The following is a 19,651-nucleotide window of genomic DNA, read 5'->3' as shown; positions in this document are numbered from 1 at the left end:
GGAATGTTGCTAAATCTGAAATAAGCTTTGGAATAAAAGAGACATCATATATTGTTGGGGCATATATGCTCCCAAAAACTACATGTTCTCCATAAATATAACCATAAAAGTATATAACGCCCCTCTTTATCAGATATTGTCTCATCAAGAGTAAAGAGTAAGGAACGATGCAGGAGAATTGCAACCCCTCTGCTTTTTGAATTGTAGGAAGAGTCGAACTCTTGGCCCACCCACACTGTAAGAAATTGTCATGTAGATTAACGGTAAAATACTGGCAGCAGGGTTGCCAGTAGTTTACTGTTAATTTTACAGTTCTCCTACTGTAATCAACTCTACAGTATGTTACTGTAATTATAACATGCACTGAATTACAGTATACTGCTGTATTTTCTTGATATTACAGTAAACAACTGGCAGCAGGGTTGCCAGTAAATTACTGTTTTTCCTAGTTTGCTTACTGTAAACGTATTTACAGTTTATTACTGTTATAATGTCATATATTTAAACACAGTATAGTGCTGTGTTTTGCTGAATTTACAGTGTACTTGTAGCAGGGTCTACAATATTGTTTTTTCCAAATTAGCAATAGAATTTGACCATAATCCTAAATAGAGCACCATGTAGTAATTTTTCTAAAAAGAGGATTATCATTCCTGGCAGTATTGATGACAGCCAATCACTATGGAGCAAACTTTACTGTAACCCCGACTAGCAATTTCAGTGTAATATGCAATATATACTGAATGACCGAAAATGCAGCAATAAAAAAAAATACGGAAAAGAAGAGACTTAGAAAATATGACAAATGATGTAACCTAAGATTTATTTTAAAAGGCAGCATCAACTGAAATACTTCATTTGTTAATACAAACAATAAGGTTGGAAATTTCAAGTACGCCTAACAAAACAAGGCAGTCTACTTGCTCATCAAATATGATAACATTAAGAAATGTTTAAAAAAAACTTGGGGGATGATACATCAAACCAAAGAGAATCACTGCCCTTTTTAAACAAAATGCACAATTTGTCAGTGGGACTGAAAACTAATAGCAATCCAACAAATGTAATATAGAACTTCCCCTTTCAAACAAACTGAAATAGATGACAAAAGGTTTTCTTGTTTAAAAAGAATAATCTAAATGGTGGATTTCACAAGAGGTTACATCATTCCTTCAAACTCTTTCTTTCACAAACAACAGCTCAGACACCCCTCTTCAAATTTCAATAGTTTTTGATAATCAAAATTTCTGCAAAAATGAAATACACTCCACAAATTCTAACTCAGTTTTAGCTTCATTCAGCATTTCAAAGCAATTGTTTGTATATTAACTTAAACAGGTATCTTAAAACATAAAGAGAATGCTTTAAGTCTGATTAGAATAGAACTGATCAAGGGCCTTTTCTGGGACAAGTGAACATGATCCCTTCTTGTTAACATAAATGGCAGTTCTACAGCACAAATATTCACATTTCTCAAGTGAAATATATCAGATTTACTAGACAGGAAAACAAGAACACATAACTTCAGGCAAACAATGTGAAATTATTATGGCTGCATTGATGTGAAGTGCCTGAGTTTACTGACCTATATGAAATTCCACTCAAAGTCTATGAGGTTCTTCAGAAGAGTGGACACATGGGGATTGACTGTCACAGACTTATTCTGAACGACTCTGCCTGTCCTCTTGGAGACAATCTTGCCCCGGCTGGCCTTGGTTCCTCTCTCTGGGTTGATCCCAATGAACCGCCTGAAAAACACAGCAGTCTGAGATTAGAGGTGGGATGGAAATAAAATCTGCTACTATATGAAGTAGGGCTGGGTGACATGGATATCAGATGTCAAAATATGCATTTCTTTTTTTATTTAGATTAAGTTTTAGGCCTTCAAATTCAAGAATGATGGCAGAACACAAGCATTGATATTATATATCAGGCACACCCTAGTAGCAAATCTGACGGTGATTAGACATTGAAGTTCCACCATTAGGGTGAGAAAGAAAAACAAGAAGCCTCCATCAAATGAAACGTTTTAAAACAGTGATAGGAACTGCAGTTGACCAGATCACTTCAAACAAAATGAAAATCAATACCTTGCCCTACCCTAATATTAAGTGGTCTTAAGGTGAGGGTAAAATATGAGGCAGAGAGAGAGAGAGAGAGAGACTGAGAGAAAGACAGAGACAGAGACAGACAGAGAGAGAGAGAGACTGAGAGAAAGACAGAGACAGACAGAGAGAGAGAGAGAGAGAGAGAGCGAGAGACAGAGAAAGGCAGAGAGACAGACAGAGAGAGAGAGAGAGAGACAGAGAGAGAGTGAGAGACAGAGAGAGACAGAGACAGATAGAGAGTGAGCGAGAGACAGAGACAGACAGAGAGAGAGAGAGAGACAGAGAGAGACAGAGACAGATAGAGAGTGAGCGAGAGACAGAGACAGACAGAGAGAGAGCGAGAGACAGAGAAAGGCAGAGAGACAGAGAGAGAGAGAGAGAGAGAGAGACAGAGACAGAGACAGACACAGAGAGAGAACGAGAGACAGAGAGAGACAGAGACAGATAGAGAGTGAGCGAGAGACAGAGACAGACAGAGAGAGAGCGAGAGAGAGAGAGAGACAGACAGAGAGAGAGAGAGCAAGAGACAGAGACAAACAGACAAAGAGCAAGAGACAGAGAAAGACAGAGAGAGACAGACAGAGAGAGAGAGAGCAAGAGACAGAGAAAGACAGGGAGAGACAGACAGAGAGACAGAGACAGACAGAGACAGACAGACAGAGAGAGACAGACAGAGACAGACAGAGAGCAAGAGACAGAGAAAGACAGAGAGAGACAGAGACAGACTATTACAATGGAATGGTTCACAAATAAACGTATCCAGGTGTTAGAATGGCCAAGTCAAAGTCCAGACCTGAATCCAATGGAGAATCTGTGGGCAGAGCTGAAGACTGCTGTTCACAAACGCTCTCCATCCAACCTCACTGAGCTCGAGCTGTTCTGCAAGGAAGAATGGGCAAGAATTTCAGTCTCTCCATGTGCAAAACTGATGGAGACATACCCCAAGCGACTTGCAGCTGTAATTGCAGCAAAAGGTGGCGCTACAAAGTATTAATGCAAGGGGGCCGAATAATATTGCACGCCCCACTTTTCAGGTTTTTATTTGTTAAAAAAGTTTAAATATCCAATAAATTTCGTTCCACTTCACGATTGTGTCCCACTTGTTGTTGATTCTTGACAAAAAATTTTAATTTTATATCTTTATGTTTGAAGCCTGAAATGTGGCGAAAGGTTGAAAAGTTCAAGGGGGCCGAATACTTTCACAAGGCACTGTATATGGCGACGCAATAGACAGAATGTGGTCTCCATGAGACTACAGACCTCTGCTCTTTCAACTCCACTCGCACCTTCCTGTCTGTGGATCTCCTCCAATCTTTGGCGTTTTTGCTCCACACTATCATCAGTCTCACCTGGTGGGAGATCTGGCTGAAATCTAGTACATCCATATGTGTCAGTGGGCCCCCTCTTGCGCACAGAGCTGGATCCAGAGCGTCTTGGGGTTCGGTGGCGTGCAAAGCTGCTGTCACGGTTTAAGTTCTCAATACGAGTTTTTATCTGAATAAGAAGCGAAGTATGACCGCCTGCCATAAGTGAGCCATCTGTGAAAACGTCAGCAAAACTCTGGGGGTACTGCCTCACAATTTTTTGACAAACTGTGAGAAACTGGGAACATGTTGGGTTTGCTTCATGTTTCCTCATTTCATCTGCCAGCACTCTCACCATCTGCCGCCGCTCTGCAGGGGTTGGTCTTTTCCCATTGGCAATGGCTGAACGGATTTCCAGTGGCATGTGATCCCATGGCACTTGGAAAGTTTCTGGCCATGTTTTGGAAATCTGGGATGGAAATCCTCTGCTGTCTGGGCTGCTCATTTCCGACAGGTTAGACGATGAAGTGGATGGCAAGGATGAGGGGCTGGATAGTGGTGAAGTGGTTTCTAGTGGTGATGAGCTAGAGAGTGGTCTGGGGCTTTGTGTCATTGTGAGATCTAAAGGGAACATCTCTGTCTCTAAAACAAAGACAAGCAATGCATTAGTGAATAATTGTTAAAAGATGCCAAACTGACAGTGGCTTGTAAAAAAAAATCTGCACAAAGTCAAAATTTAGCAGTGGTAGATGGTGGCAAGGTTAATTTCAAGAGAAAATCACCCTGAGCCATGTTTGCATTACCTGATTTGAATGCATCCAAAAGCTTACGGAGCTGAATAACAGGTAAGAGGTCAGCCATGTCTTCCTGTTGTACATATTTCAAGTCTTCCTTTGATTCTAAGCCAGAAGATTGAAGCCTAGAAATCAGTTGCAATTGAGTCTCTTCAGAGAGGTTTGGCAATGCCCTGACAATGATGCCTTTGATTTCTTCACCTAAAGCAGACATTACCTACAATGAGAGCAAAGAATGGTGGAGAACTATTACTGCCATGTCAGCCACAATGTATTCAAGCAAGGGATAGTAATCAAGTAGGTTCTCTTGGTTAACACAGCAGTAGCTTTTCTGACTTTGTGTCAGACAATGAACTCCTACATCAAGGAGATGCACAGCCAGATATTTCTCAGTAATAAAATATACTGCTGAATCTCGATGGATGAGTATTACCTTGATTTTTCCCATGATGAGTCCCTCTTCACCATTATCAATCATAATGAACATGTTCTTTTTGTATTTTGTACCCTTCACAATCACTTCATGGGCAATAAGAGTGTTCTCTGGCTCAAAAGTATGATGTGAAACTGATTCTTTGATGTTGTTGTTGTAGTCCCCTAAGTAAAACTCTGTACCCTTTTCTACTACAACAGCTGGTGGGAAAAAGTTGCCAGCACTTAGAAAAGCCTGAAGAAGCTGATGCCTCTCTGCAAGAGTTGAGGAAAGGTTCTTAAAGTTATGCAGTTTCCTTCCACACTGTTTAAAATATGCATGTTTGCTCTCAAATCGTAGTGTCCACAGACGAATGAGTGGCCCAAAGTGCAAAATGAGCTCTGGATAATGAGAGATAAAATGATGCTTGGGCTTCAATGGGTGATCAGGAAAAACATGCTGTCTGAAATACAAATATTCACCAATAAGAACTCTTAAATAGCCTATTTGGCCAGTTGAAATGGCCGGTGCACAGATCAACTCCACAATCTCTCGGAGTTGTAAAGCCAGTTGCCATGCTTCATTATGATCTGGACTTCTTATTTTCTCTCCAATAAAAACCGGCAACATCCTGAGTAAACACCAGTTTTGCACAGCATGCCCACCAAGCTTGTTACTCTCTGGATTAACCTCACAGGGTTTATTATTGGCATCATTCCCAAGATAATGGAACTGCCTTATTCGTTGGTTCAACTCAAGGTAAGTAAACTGTTTGTCTACTCTGACAAGATGTTTGATGTACAATGCCAGATCAGATGATACAATCCCTTCAAAAAGATCATGGCCAAGACAGGCCATGTCCTGGCTGACATACATGAAAGTAAGTCAGCTCATTGAACACTGAGTCAAATTTGACACCTCCACTAACCCCATCATTGCTCTGAACAAGAGCTCTGTATGACTGTGTGGTCTGCTTAGTACCTCTGGAAAGAGGATCTTTCTCAAATGTTTTCCTGTCAATTTCACAATATCTGCAAAAATGTTGACTCTTGCTGAAATTTTCAACAAAGCCTCCAATGTTGTGTGAACCAAGGTTGTCACCTGCGATGGCACACAAGGTTCCTTTGCAGACTGTTCCATCAGGAAAGTCAATGCCACTAACCTCAAGATTTTTCAGGTCTTTGACAAGGTGGCCCATGACTAGACCTTGACCAAAATATTTGAAATCCTGTTCTTTACAAAGAAGAACAAGTTACACATGATCAGTACTTGACCTGTTCTGTGGCAAAATGTCGGCACGAGTGAGATATACTGCGAGTATCTTGTGTTTTTTCTTGCCAGACCCCAGAGGGTTTACCACTTCAAAAGAATCCTGATATAAAATCAAACCAAGTGATGAGGCTTCTGTCTTGAAAAACAAATTTTCCCTAATATTACTGCCATCCCATACATCTCGAAAAACATCCTCAGATGGGACACGGGAGTGTACTTGACTGTACTGCTCTCTCACTGACTCACACTGAAAGAGAGATTCTATTGCTTGTCTGATTGGTACATATTGAGCAAAACACTCGTTGCCTGCCTCATTCTGTCCCAAGCAAATGGGCACTGGCTCAACATAATTAAATGTATTTTTGAACACATTTTTTCTTCTTTGGTCAGTTTTCAGTGTCTCAGTATTGCAAACCCTCAAGAGATCTTCACTTTTTAGGACATCAATTACTGTGTTTATGTCAGTTTCTGGGACCCCAAGTGCAACAAGTTTTTCTTTCAGTTTGAAAAGAAAGTGTGACTGGCTGATATCATGTATTTCTTGAAAATCTTCAAGAATTACCTGAATAACAGAGGATGGAAGCAACAATTTAGCTTGCAGTTTAAGGTAAAACAGGGCAAAATTTTTCAAAAACTGTGCTGTGTCAGCATTTTCTGGACAGACATCCGATTGCTCACCACTTAAATCCCTGGAAGCACTAAGGTCCATATCAGACTGTTTGTCCCTTTCAATACCTTCATGCGAAGGACTTGGCCTTACAACTGAGGCTCTGACAACGGAGTCAACCAGGCCATCCTCTGAACTGTTTCTGTATTTTCTTGATATATGTGACGTGAATGTTGATAACACTTGAAATTGCTTCTCGCATTGTCTAAATGGACAAGCAACAGTTTCCCCCTCTTTAATACGCATTTTCAGATGTGAGAAAAAACTTCTTAAATTCTCACAAGTGACGCTGCAAAATTCAACATTACATGTTAGTTCAGCTGCACCACATAACCTTGACCCAACAAGTTCACTGACTTTATGATGTCTGTAAGCATGGGATTTAAATGCTGCAAAACTTTGGAATGTCCTTTTGCAGTCAGGCAAGGCACACTTGAAAACTGAGTTTGGGACATTCCTATGAATTCTCATGTGCCTTACATATGCTGATACAGTGGTACATTCAGTAGCACAGACCTGGCAGGGGAACATTTTGATAGTACATCCAACAACAATAAAAACTGGTAACACAAAAACAAAGACGTTTTAGCTTAGTGTGTCATATTATGACTCAATAGCATTAATGCGGATAAAAAAAATGGCAGGAGACTGATTATCTACTACACTGAAAGCTCTTACTGGTACAAGCCCATAACACAACAAAAACATGAAGCCAAAGAGCCAAACAGAAATTGTTGGTCAGAAAGTCAGTATCACTTTTAAAATTCTTAATTTATTATTGACTCTTGACTGATGCAAAAATAGGCTGTTAACTAAAGTCAGTCTTTTAATGTTACAACAAATGTTACCCATTCATGTGGAAATGTACAGAAAGAAAAGGGAAAATCCTCAAATAAAAGCAAAATAATGCTTCTAGCCACAAGCCAACTAAACAAACAAATGAATGATATGACTAACTTATTTGAACTATTCAGAAATTGGTCTCACCTAAAAATATATATAATGAAAAAGCACTGTCCAGTTACAGCATGACAAGTTAGAGGACTGCATTAGAGTGCTGCAAGCTAGTTTAAGTTAGCAGTTGCAGTTTGTGCAGGGATAGAAAGATAATAGTACACAGGGAAAAACTGGGACTGAAAAACAGCCCTGTACGGAGCCCCCTAGGGGACATCCTTCCTGTTTGTGTTATATCCCTTCCTGTTGTACTTTTTCTCCTCCGCGTTTGTATTTTATTCCTTCGCGTTTGTGTTTTTTTCCTTCGCGTTGTACTTTCTCTCCTCCGCGTTTGTGTTTTATCCCTCCGCGTTTATTTTTTAAGGAACACTTTTGTCATTTTTGCCCTCCGCCTTTATTTTTTAAGGAACACTTTTGTCATTTTTGCCCTCCGCCTTTATTTTTTAAGGAACACTTTTGTCATTTTTGCTGTTGACAAGTTGTTTTTCAAAGACGGAGTTCGCGTTCAAAGTCGAACTCCGCGTTCAAAGTCGAACTCCGCGTTTAAAAACGAACTCCGCGTTCAAAGTCGAACTCCGTCTTGGGCCCGAGCAGTGTCACTCTGTCAGTGTGTTGAGCGTGCAGCAGGGGAGTCAGAGGACGGATTCCTACGGTACTACTTCCTGTCCAAACTTAGTTTGGAGGTTTGCTTTGCCTGGCACACCGGCTGATCATCACCTTGGGACATTACACGTCAAACGGTAAATAATTATTTTAATGAATACCACAGTGCTTCGTCTATTGTTCTGAACTCTGCTGATCTCAAGTCACATTAGCCCTTTCTGTATTTATCGCAGTTGGACTGCTTCGGTTTGCACGCCGGCATGAAGCTAAAAGGAGTGCTCGTTTTTGTCAACGTTTCTACTGACCAAACCGCGACTGTTTCTCTGAATGTATAAAAAGCGCACCGTCCCGCGCGCGGTCCCACTGAACAAAAACGAGCGCTCCTTTTAGCTTCATGCCGGCGTGCAAACCGAAGCAGTCCAACTGCGATAAATACAGAAAGGGCTAATGTGACTTGAGATCAGCAGAGTTCAGAACAATAGACGAAGCACTGTGGTATTCATTAAAATAATTATTTACCGTTTGGCGTGTAATGTCCCAAGGTGATGATCAGCCGGTGTACCAGGCAAAGCAAACCTCCAAACTAAGTTTGGACAGGAAGTAGTACCGTAGGAATCCGTCCTCTGACTCCCCTGCTGCACGCTCAACACACTGACAGAGTGACACTGCTCGGGCCCAAGACGGAGTTCGACTTTGAACGCGGAGTTCGTTTTTAAACGCGGAGTTCGACTTTGAACGCGAACTCCGTCTTTGAAAAACAACTTGTCAACAGCAAAAATGACAAAAGTGTTCCTTAAAAAATAAAGGCGGAGGGCAAAAATGACAAAAGTGTTCCTTAAAAAATAAAGGCGGAGGGCAAAAATGACAAAAGTGTTCCTTAAAAAATAAACGCGGAGGGATAAAACACAAACGCGGAGGAGAGAAAGTACAACGCGAAGGAAAAAAACACAAACGCGAAGGAATAAAATACAAATGCGGAGGAGAAAAAGTACAACAGGAAGGGATATAACACAAACAGGAAGGATGTCCCCTAGGGGGCTCCGTAGCCCTGGACTGTCACTCAGTCCAGCCAATTTAAGTAGAATACTCACTTGAAAATGGATGACACACTCTGCATTTCTGTCTGGCTGTACAGTAGAAAACAGTAACCTGAAAGCACATAAAAGGTAGTGTAAGTCTGGATTAGGGTTGGGCAATTTAGACAAAATATCTAATTGCAATTTTTCTGACAAATATTAGATTTGGTGTGTGACTTAATTTTGTACCACAGACCAAACAGCAGTCTAACAAATCAAAAATATGGTGCTGTGGTATAATAACCTAATTTTTTTCAGCCAGTTTCAAGGAGTTTACCGTATGACCTCCTGGCGCCTGACGGAGCCGGCCTGGATGATCCCGGTGGAACTACCTGATGAGATCAGGGTCCAGGATCTGCCGCCGACGGATCCAGGCTCTCTCCTCAGGGCCGTAACCCTCCCAGTCCACCAGATATTGCAGGCCTCTGCCCCGACAATGTACATCCAGGAGACGGCGGACAGTGAATACTGGTTCTCCATCGAGCATACGGGGGGGTGGAGTGGGAGGGGTCAGAGGACTCTCCTGAACCGGTTTGATCTGTGAAACATGGAAGGTGTGGTGAATGCGCATGGACCGAGGTAACTTGAGGTGGACTGCGGTGGGGTTGATGATTCTCTCAACTTCAAAGGGTCCAATGAAACGGGGGGCCAGCTTCTTCGAAGGAACCCTGAGAGGGAGATCTTTAGCTCTGAGCCAAACCTGTTGTCTTGGAGCGTAGATCGGCGCTTCAGATTGGTGGCGGTTGGCCTGGTCTTGCATGCGACGGGATACTCGGAGGAGGGCGGTGCGGGTCTGAGGCCAGGTCCGGGCGCATCCACGGAGATGAGCGGCCACAGAGGGAACTGCAATCTCCTCTTTGAGGTCCGGCAACAGAGGATAGTCTGGTAGTGGCGTTGGGGAGCATGTTGTGAGCGTACTCCTCCCAGGGGAGCTGGGAACTCCAGGAGCTAGGGTTCTTAGATGTAATGCAGTGGAGGGTGGCCTACATCTCCTGATTCAACCGCTCCATCTGGCCATTGCTCTGGGGGTTGAACTCAGAAGACAGACTGACCCTGGCCCTAAGCACGGAACAGAACGCCCACTAAAAATGAGAAGTAAACTGGGGCCCGCGGTTGGACACAATATCTACTGGGATCCCATAGGCTCAGAAAACGTGGGTTACAAGGAGATCAGTGGTTTCTCGGGGGGTAGGGAGTTCGGGCAGGGGAATGAAATGTGCAGCCTTGGAGAAGCGGTCTACTACTGTCAGAATGGTGGTGTTTCCTTGGGACGGGGGTAATCCAGTGATGAAATCTAGAGCAATATGGGACCAGGGTCATCTAGGGATGGGCAGGGGGTTCAACAGTCCGGTGCTGGGCTGGGTGGAGGTCTTATTCTGGGCACAGACGGAGCATGCTGCGATATATTCCTGGGTGTCTCAGTTTTTGGAAGGCCACCAGAACCGCCGGCGAAGAACCGCTAGCATCCTGGAGACCCCTGGGTGGCAGGAGAGCTGGCTGGAGTGGGCCCACTGGAGGACTTTTGACCGAGCAGAATCAGGGACGAATAGGGTACCGGCGGGACCTCCTCCTGGGTCAGGTTCTGTTTGCTGGGCCTGACGGATGGTGGTCTCAGTGTCCCAGGTCAGGCAAGCCAGGTAGCGGGAGGACAGGATGGGTTCTGGGGATTCATTGGTTTCTTCCTCTCTAAAATTCTGGAGAGAACAGTTGCAAATCAATTATGTGAACATTTACAAAGGAATAGCTTGTTTGAAGAGTTTCAGTCAGGCTTCAGGGTGTATCATAGCACAGAAACAGCTCTGGTGAAAGTTACTAATGACCTTCTCATCGCGTCACATAATTTGACTGGTCTCTATACTTGTTTTGTTAGACCTTAATGTGGCATTTGACACAATCGACCACAAACTTTTATTACTTTGACTAGAACATTCTAATGGCATTAAAGCAACAGCACTGGATTGGTTTAAATCCTATTTATTAGACAGGTTCCAGTTCGTGCATGTCAACAATGACTGTTCTGAGCATACTAAGGTTAATCATGGAGTTCCCCAGGGTTCGGTCTTAGGACCAATACTGTTCACAGTATACATGCTTCCTTGAGGCAACATTATTAGGAAGCACTGTATTAATTTCCATGGTTATGCTGACAACACTCAGTTGTATTTATCTATGAAGCCAGATTAAACGAATCAGCTAGCCAGACTGCAAGATTGTCTTAAGGACATAAAGACCTAGATGACCAGCCATTTCCTACAGCTACACACGTGGACAAAATTGTTGGTACCCCTCAGTTAAAGAAGGAAAAACCCACAATTCTCACTGAAATCACTTGAAACTCACAAAAGTAACAATAAATGAAAATTTATTGAAAATTAAATAATCAAAAACAGCCATTACTTTTGAATTGTTGATTAACATAATTATTTAAAAAAACAAACTAATGAAACAGGCCTGGACAAAAATGATGGTACCTCTATAAAAGATTGAAAACTATTTGACCAGAGTGACATGATTAACTCAGGTGTGTCATTTAATTGACATCACAGGTGTTTCCAAACTCATAATCAGTCAGTCTGCCTATTTAAAGGGAGACAAGTAGTCACCCTGCTGTTTGGTGAAAAGGTGTGTACCACACTGAACATGGACAACAGAAAGCGAAGGAGAGAATTGTCCCAGGACATCCGAAAAAAAATTATAGACAAACATCTTAAAGGTAAAGGCTATAAGACCATCTCTAAACAGCTTGAAGTTCCTGTGACAACAGTGGCTCATATTATTCAGAAGTTCAAGACCCACGGGACAGTAGCCAACCTCCCTGGATGTGGCCGCAAGAGGAAAATTGATGACAAATTGAAGAGACGGATCATTCGAATTGTATCCAAAGAGCCCAGAGCAACCTCCAAAGAAATTAAAGGTGAACTCCAAGGCCAAGGTACATCAGTGTCAGATCGCACCATTCGTCGTTGTTTGAGCCAAAGTGGACTTCATGGGAGACGACCAAGGAGGACACCACTGCTGAAAAAAACTCATAAAAAAGCCAGACTGGAATTTGCAAAAATGCATGTTGACAAGCCACAAAGCTTCTGGGAGAATGTCCTTTGGACAGATGAGACCAAACTGGAGCTTTTTGGTAAGGCACATCAACTCTATGTTCATAGACTCAAAAACCAAGCATACGAAGAGGCTCAGTAATGTTTTGGGGCTGCTTTGCTGCATCTGGCACAGGGTGTCTTGAAAGTGTGCAAGGTAAGATGAAATCTGAAGACTATCAAGGCATTCTGGAGAGAAATGTGCTGCCTCGTGTCAGAAAGCTTGGTCTCAGTCGCAGGTCATGGGTCTTCCAACAGGACAACCATCCAAAACACACAGCCAAAAACACCCAAGAATAGCTGAGAGAAAAGCGTTGGACTATTCTAAAGTGGCCTTCTATGAGCCCAGATCTGAATCCCATTGAACATATGTGGAAGGAGCTGAAACATGCCATTTGGAGAAGACACCCATCAAACCTGAGACAACTGGAGCTGTTTGCTCATGAGGAGTGGGCCAAAATACCTGTTGACAGCTGCAGAACGCTCATTGACAAATACAGAAATCGTTTAATTGCAGTGATTGCCTCAAAAGGTTGTGCAACAAAATATTAAGTTATGGGTACCATCATTTTTGTCCAATTTCATTAGTTTGTTTTTTTAAATAATTATGTTAATCAACAATTCAAAAGTGATGGCTGATTTTGATTATTTAATTTTCAATAAATTTTTATTTATTGTTACTTTTGTGAGTTTCAAGTGATTTCAGTGAGAATTGTGGGTTTTTCCTTCTTTAACTGAGGGGTACCAACAATTTTGTCCACATGTGTAAATTCAGACAAGACTGAAGTCATTATATTTGGCCCCAAACATCTTAGAAACTCGCTTTCAAAGCATATAGTTACTCTGGATGGCACTACATTGCCAGTACTACTGTGAAGAACCTCTGAGTTATCTTTGACCAGGACATGTCCTTTAACTCACACATAAAACAAATCTGTTGGACTTATTTTTTCACCTTAGAAATATTGTAAAAATCAGGAACATCCAGTCTCAGAGTGATGCAGAAAAACTAGTCCATGCATTTGTTACTTCCAGGCTTGACTATTGCAATTCCTTATTATCAGGTTGTCCCAATAGCTCTTTCAAACATCTAAAGCTTGTTCAAAATGCTGCAGCCAGAGTACTGACGGGAGTTAGCAAGAGAGATCGTATTTCTCCAATACTGGTTTCTCTTCATTGGCTTCCTGTTAAATCTAGAATAGAATTCAAAATCCTTCTTCTGACATATAAAGCTCTTAAGAACCGATCTTCATCATATCTTCAAGATCTGATAGTACCATATTATCCTAGCAGAACTCTTCTCAGACTGCAGGCTTACTTGTTGTTCCTAGAATTTCTAAAAGAAGAATGGGAGGCAGAGTCTTCAGTTATCAGGTGTCTCTCCTGTGGAACCTGCTACCAGTTTGGAACCGGGAGGCCGACACCCTCTCTATTTTTAAGACCAGGCTTAAAACCTTCCTTTTTGACAAATCTTATAGTTAGGGCTGACTGGGTGACCCTGAGGGGGTCAGCTGGTGTCTTCCTCTTGGACGTCCCTCAGTTCTGCCCCTAGTTATGCTGTTATAGGCCTAGGCTGCTGGGGGACCTCTCTGGATGCACTGATCCTTTCTCTATCTACCTTTATATTTAATATATATACCGTTATTACATTACACTAACTGTGTTTCTCCCTGTGTCCTTTCTCCAAGTGTCCCTGGTCTCTGAGCTGGATGCTTCAAAACTGCACTTGCTGTCCCACCAACTGGCCTGGTCTCCACCTGTGGGATGCTGCTGCTGACCTTCCTCCAGCAAATTGCTTCCAGCTGCCCATTTCCACCAGTCTACTCTGCATCGCCCTTACTATACTTGATATGCTAATCTACATACTGTTTGAATTTTACTGTCAGCTATATATGTAGTATGTTTAATGCCAGAACTGTACACCATAACAGTAAACTATGAATCAGTTTCAATGTTAGCTTGTACTTTGTATGTGCCATTGAGCTTATCATACATGTATCCAACTGTGTTATATGTTTCTTGTTCCCCACCCCCTCTTCTCCCATCCCTTCCCCTTTCCACCCCTCTACCCTTCTACCTCTCTACCTTTATCTCTACTCTTCTACCCCTCTACCTCTACCCTTCTACCTCTCTACCTTTTCTGTCCCTCACAAACCACCCAGCCAGCAAGCAGATGGGTCCCCCCACATATAAAGCCGGGTTCTGCTCCCCCCCCGTTTAAAGGGTGTTTTCCTTGCCACTGTTGCCTTAGGGCTTGCTCTGGGGGTCAGGCATATGGGTTCTGTAAAGTGTCTTGAAACAATTTGACTGTAATTGCCCTATATAAATAAAATTGAATTGAATTGAATTGATTGTTGTTGAGATGCTTTCTTTGTTGTCATTGTGGCTGGTGAGACATTTATGGCACAATTGCTGAGTCCAAGACAAATTTCCCCAAGTGGGACAATAAAGTATTTTGTATTATTATGTATTATGTATGAAGCACATGGACAAAGAAAACATGAATTGGGCATTTGGATCAAAAACCAGGTATTCGACAGCTTAAACACGGCTAATCATAAAGCAAGTGCAACAACAGAAGACACAGCAAACCAACCAATAATATTTACTTCTACAACAGAAAGAACGTAAGATCAGTGTCTGTCTTTCAACCATTAATTTTTTAAAGTTGCTGCCAAGAGATAAAAGCTTGTCTGAGTTTTAATTCTGCTTTGCCTTTTGGTCGGTCACTCTCCCTTTTTCTCTTCTTAGCTTCCTTTGTCAGTGTCCTGCAACCTCTTTGTCTCTGTCATGATCTTCATATTAAGAATGCTTTTCTTCTTGTCATTTTATGGCAGGTGGAAATCATCATTAAGGTGGTACAAATTTTACCCATGTTTATCAGCAAAGATCCTGAGATACCTGAAAGATTATAGCTTCCTTCCAAAAGCATCACTTTCCAGCACAATAACATTAATCTCTATTATGTCTTTGTTTGGCTCTCTCTGTTTAGCCGAACATGGCTATTATTTTAATCATCAGTAATAATGACTACACCATCAGGATCCCTGAGGTGCGCCTGGACCCTGAAATGTATTATCTGACCCCGACACTGAGGCACCATTTATGTCTGTTTACAAAAATGCCATAAAACCCATTTTCTGTGTGTGGATAACATCAGTTATCCACTGACCTGTCCATGCAACTCTTTCCAACTGAAGATAATGCCCTTTCATCCTAGTTTCCCCATATTTGTATTTGTTGCTATTCAGTTTATTCCTGTCCTCAGCCACCTGAAAAAACACGAGTCGATGAATAAACACGAGCCATTCGTCGGACAGCCATGTCTTTCCATACTTTTGGTCTCTTTGTGGTCTTAGTGTGAATCCTCACTGTGGAGCACTGCCAATCCATGGGGACAGTCTTTACCATCAAGGACCTCACATGGGAGCTGAGCATCACCCCACACCTCCTACACATGCCAAAGGACAAGGCCAGACTGCAGTGTATCATCCACTCAGTCAATGCGGTGATTAGGCGATGAGCCAAGACCCTGAAATTTGGATATCATTACCATCTGGGGGAACAAATTCTACCAATTTTTTTGGCAGGTAGTAGTACATCAGAGGGACAACACATGTTAGAGGCTTTGGAGATAAAGTCAGAGAGGCCAGGCTGAGATGGTTCTTACATGTCCAGTGGAGAGAGAGTGAATATATTGGTAGAAGGATGCTGAGTTTCCCACTGCCAGGTAGGATGCCTATAGGAAAACCAAAGAGGAGGTTTATGGATTTGGTTAAAGAGGACATGAAGGTAGTTGGTGTGAGAGAAGAGGATGCAGAAGACAGGGTTAGATGGAGGCAATTGATTTGCTGTGGTGACCCCTGAAGGGAAAAGCCGAAAGGAAAATAAGAAGAAGGTATCTATGGGTCCTAAAAATAACAGGTGGACTTCTGGAAAGAGTAGCTTAAAATAAAAAAATTTTCAGTTTTCCATCGATACCCTTAAGAATAGACAAATTTTCAGTTTCATGGTAATCCACACACCGTGGGATGAGGTAAGCCAATTATTTTATTTTCAACTGCTTTGAATAAGTACCTTGATAGACAACAACCCCGTGGATTATAAAAAAAAACATAATTTCTTGTTTAATTTTCACTTTTATTTGTAAAAAAATGTCTAAATTTGGGGCTCATTTTGAATTTCTGACTTCAGTTATTTGTGCACAGCTTTATTATTTTCTTGCGTATCAACACATATGATGAATCAAAATGATGAATATTATGTGTACAACATAAACAAAATTAACTTTATTGCCAATCTTTCATTTCCATCCTTACATAATGTAAAATGTTAGCCCTCCCCTGTTAACAACGGCAGTCACAAAATAATGAAGTTAGTCCTTAGAGTATTACAACATTAATATTACGATGAAACTTGATCTACATTCTGCATACAATCAATAGGTGTCAAAAAATAAAGCACTATAGCACAAATTGTAAAAGCACAAACAAGTCTTATGATCATTCAGTATTGTATAGTAGTATCTAGTTCACTGACCAGCACAGTCTCACTACCCACACATATATTTACACACGTGGACAAATTTGTTGGTACCCCTCAGTTAAAGAAGGAAAAACCCACAATTCTCACTGAAATCACTTGAAACTCACAAAAGTAACAATAAATAAAAATTTATTGAAAATTAAATAATCAAAATCAGCCATCACTTTTGAATTGTTGATTAACATAATTATTTAAAAAAATAAACTAATGAAATAGGGCTGGACAAAAATGATGGTACCCATAACTTAATATTTTGTTGCACAACCTTTTGAGGCAATCACTGCAATTAAACGATTTCTGTATTTGTCAATGAGCGTTCTGCAGCTGTCAACAGGTATTTTGGCCCACTCCTCATGAGCAAACAGCTCCAGTTGTCTCAGGTTTGATGGGTGTCTTCTCCAAATGGCATGTTTCAGCTCCTTCCACATATGTTCAATGGGATTCAGATCTGGGCTCATAGAAGGCCACTTTAGAATAGTCCAACGCTTTTCTCTCAGCCATTCTTGGGTGTTTTTGGCTGTGTGTTTTGGATGGTTGTCCTGTTGGAAGACCCATGACCTGCGACTGAGACCAAGCTTTCTGACACGAGGCAGCACATTTCTCTCCAGAATGCCTTGATAGTCTTCAGATTTCATCGCACCTTGCACACTTTCAAGACACCCTGTGCCAGATGCAGCAAAGCAGCCCCAAAACATTACTGAGCCTCCTCCATGTTTCACCGTAGGGACAGTGTTCTTTTCTTCGTATGCTTGGTTTTTGAGTCTATGAACATAGAGTTGATGTGCCTTACCAAAAAGCTCCAGTTTGGTCTCATCTGTCCAAAGGACATTCTCCCAGAAGCTTTGTGGCTTGTCAACATGCATTTTTGCAAATTCCAGTCTCGCTTTTTTATGAGTTTTTTTCAGCAGTGGTGTCCTCCTTGGTCGTCTCCCATGAAGTCCACTTTGGCTCAAACAACGACGAATGGTGCGATCTGACACTGATGTACCTTGGCCTTGGAGTTCACCTTTAATTTCTTTGGAGGTTGCTCTGGGCTCTTTGGATACAATTCCAACGATCCGTCTCTTCAATTTGTCATCAATTTTCCTCTTGCGGCCACATCCAGGGAGGTTGGCTACTGTCCCGTGGGTCTTGAACTTCTGAATAATATGAGCCACTGTTGTCACAGGAACTTCAAGCTGTTTAGAGATGGTCTTATAGCCTTTACCTTTAAGATGTTTGTCTATCATTTTTTTTTCGGATGTCCTGGGACAATTCTCTCCTTCGCTTTCTGTTGTCCATGTTCAGTGTGGTACACACCTTTTCACCAAACAGCAGGGTGACTACTTGTCTCCCTTTAAATAGGCAGACTGACTGATTATGAGTTTGGAAACACCTGTGATGTCAATTAAATGACACACCTGAGTTAATCATGTCACTCTGGTCAAATAGTTTTCAATCTTTTATAGAGGTACCATCATTTTTGTCCAGGCCTGTTTCATTAGTTTGTTTTTTTAAATAATTATGTTAATCAACAATTCAAAAGTAATGGCTGTTTTTGATTATTTAATTTTCAATAAATTTTTATTTATTGTTACTTTTGTGAGTTTCAAGTGATTTCAGTGAGAATTGTGGGTTTTTCCTTCTTTAACTGAGGGGTACCAACAATTTTGTCCACGTGTGTATACTATGCATCACTATCATAGTCTGACTCATCATCCTGTGCATGCTGTAGGTCTTGTGCACTGAAGTTTGAACAATCAGAAAGCCGGCATGCCTCAGTGCATTTCAATCCATTTGTAATACATGGACAGGTGGGTGCCTTGCATTCCTTTGAGCATTTACAAGAGAGAAATTCCAGCACAATATCAGGAGCGGGAGGATCCTTCATCCACTCCACAGTCAGCATGTCACCATCTTTAGTCCATCCATGACCATCTGGACTCGGAATTACTGGTTCCCTAATGACACAGGAAATGAAAATATAATTTGAGAAAATGGCTAAAGAATACCAGAAATGCATGCAATGAACAAATTTTGTAAAATTAATACTAATTATATAGGGCAGCTCTAAAGATATACCAACCTTTCCAAACTTCTCTTCCAGATGGCAGCCTGGTAGTTTGCATGTTCGCAGTGAAGATAGAGAGTGTCTTCACATGGTGGTAGCTGGCCAGACTCAACATCACCCCTCTTTGCCCTGAATAGCTGGTACCGAAGCTCATTTACTTGTGACACATCAGACTTTGGCGCATACAGTCTGCATGTGTATTCCTGTAGAACTTGAAACAGCTCAGGTGAAAGTTCCCAGTCCTGTTCTAATTCTGCAAGCCTTCTTCTCAGATACTCATCATCCAACAACTTCACACCTCCAATTTTACCTCTTCCAATAAAAGCACTGAATCACAGCCCGTAAAGGCATGAGCTCCCAACAGTGCCTTACACTTTTCTGGTCCAAGTCTTCTGGCTAGCCTACTAATGTTGACATGTCTAGTTCTGGTTTCTGTTCCACGTCTGATGTAGATGTTAGAAACATCTTCACTAAATGACAGTGCTAAGATAAGGACATCTGTATCTTCAGAGATCATGATCACTGATTTGCTGTTTGGGCATGCATGCTGTGCATGTAGCAACATTTTGGTATCTGCTTCCTCCTGATTTGATTTCAGCTCCATGATAACAGAAGCCCCATCTTTGCATAATCTGTAGCATGTCAGCTCAGTGCTGATATAGATTTCTGTGTTTCCAAGCCATCATTTTTTGTACAGCAGCAACCTGAAATTGAAATAAGTCTCTGTTAATGGCAATTCGTCAAGTTGCATCTTTTATATTTTATTGAAACTTCAAT

General features: G+C 41.6%; 1 protein-coding gene across 2 annotated transcripts in view; it reads right to left on the bottom strand.

The window, feature by feature from the left end:
• Positions 1-804: 804 nt before the first annotated feature.
• The window catches only part of LOC127535415 (uncharacterized), a 64,177-nt gene continuing 45,330 nt past the window's right edge, over positions 805-19,651 (bottom strand). The window contains exons 2-7 of one of the 2 annotated variants that reach the window (XR_007944264.1): positions 9,468-10,884; positions 9,206-9,263; positions 4,216-4,423; positions 3,768-4,054; positions 2,902-2,987; positions 805-1,748 (exon numbers count right to left, since the gene is read on the bottom strand). Coding sequence is in view for 1 of the 2 variants with exons in the window: in XM_051953382.1 (XP_051809342.1) it covers positions 3,249-4,054; positions 4,216-4,423; positions 9,206-9,263; positions 9,468-9,670 (1,275 nt within the window). In the remaining variant the exon portion in view is untranslated. Of the gene's footprint in view, positions 1,749-2,901; positions 4,055-4,215; positions 4,424-9,205; positions 9,264-9,467; positions 10,885-19,651 lie in introns of both variants that reach the window. The other variant, XM_051953382.1, reaches the window with a different exon arrangement.

This window comes from Acanthochromis polyacanthus, chromosome 9 (assembly GCF_021347895.1).
Source record: "Acanthochromis polyacanthus isolate Apoly-LR-REF ecotype Palm Island chromosome 9, KAUST_Apoly_ChrSc, whole genome shotgun sequence".
NCBI lineage: Eukaryota > Metazoa > Chordata > Actinopteri > Pomacentridae > Acanthochromis > Acanthochromis polyacanthus.
The sequence above is the reverse complement of the archived record's forward strand: the minus strand, read 5'-3'. Positions and strand labels throughout refer to the sequence as shown.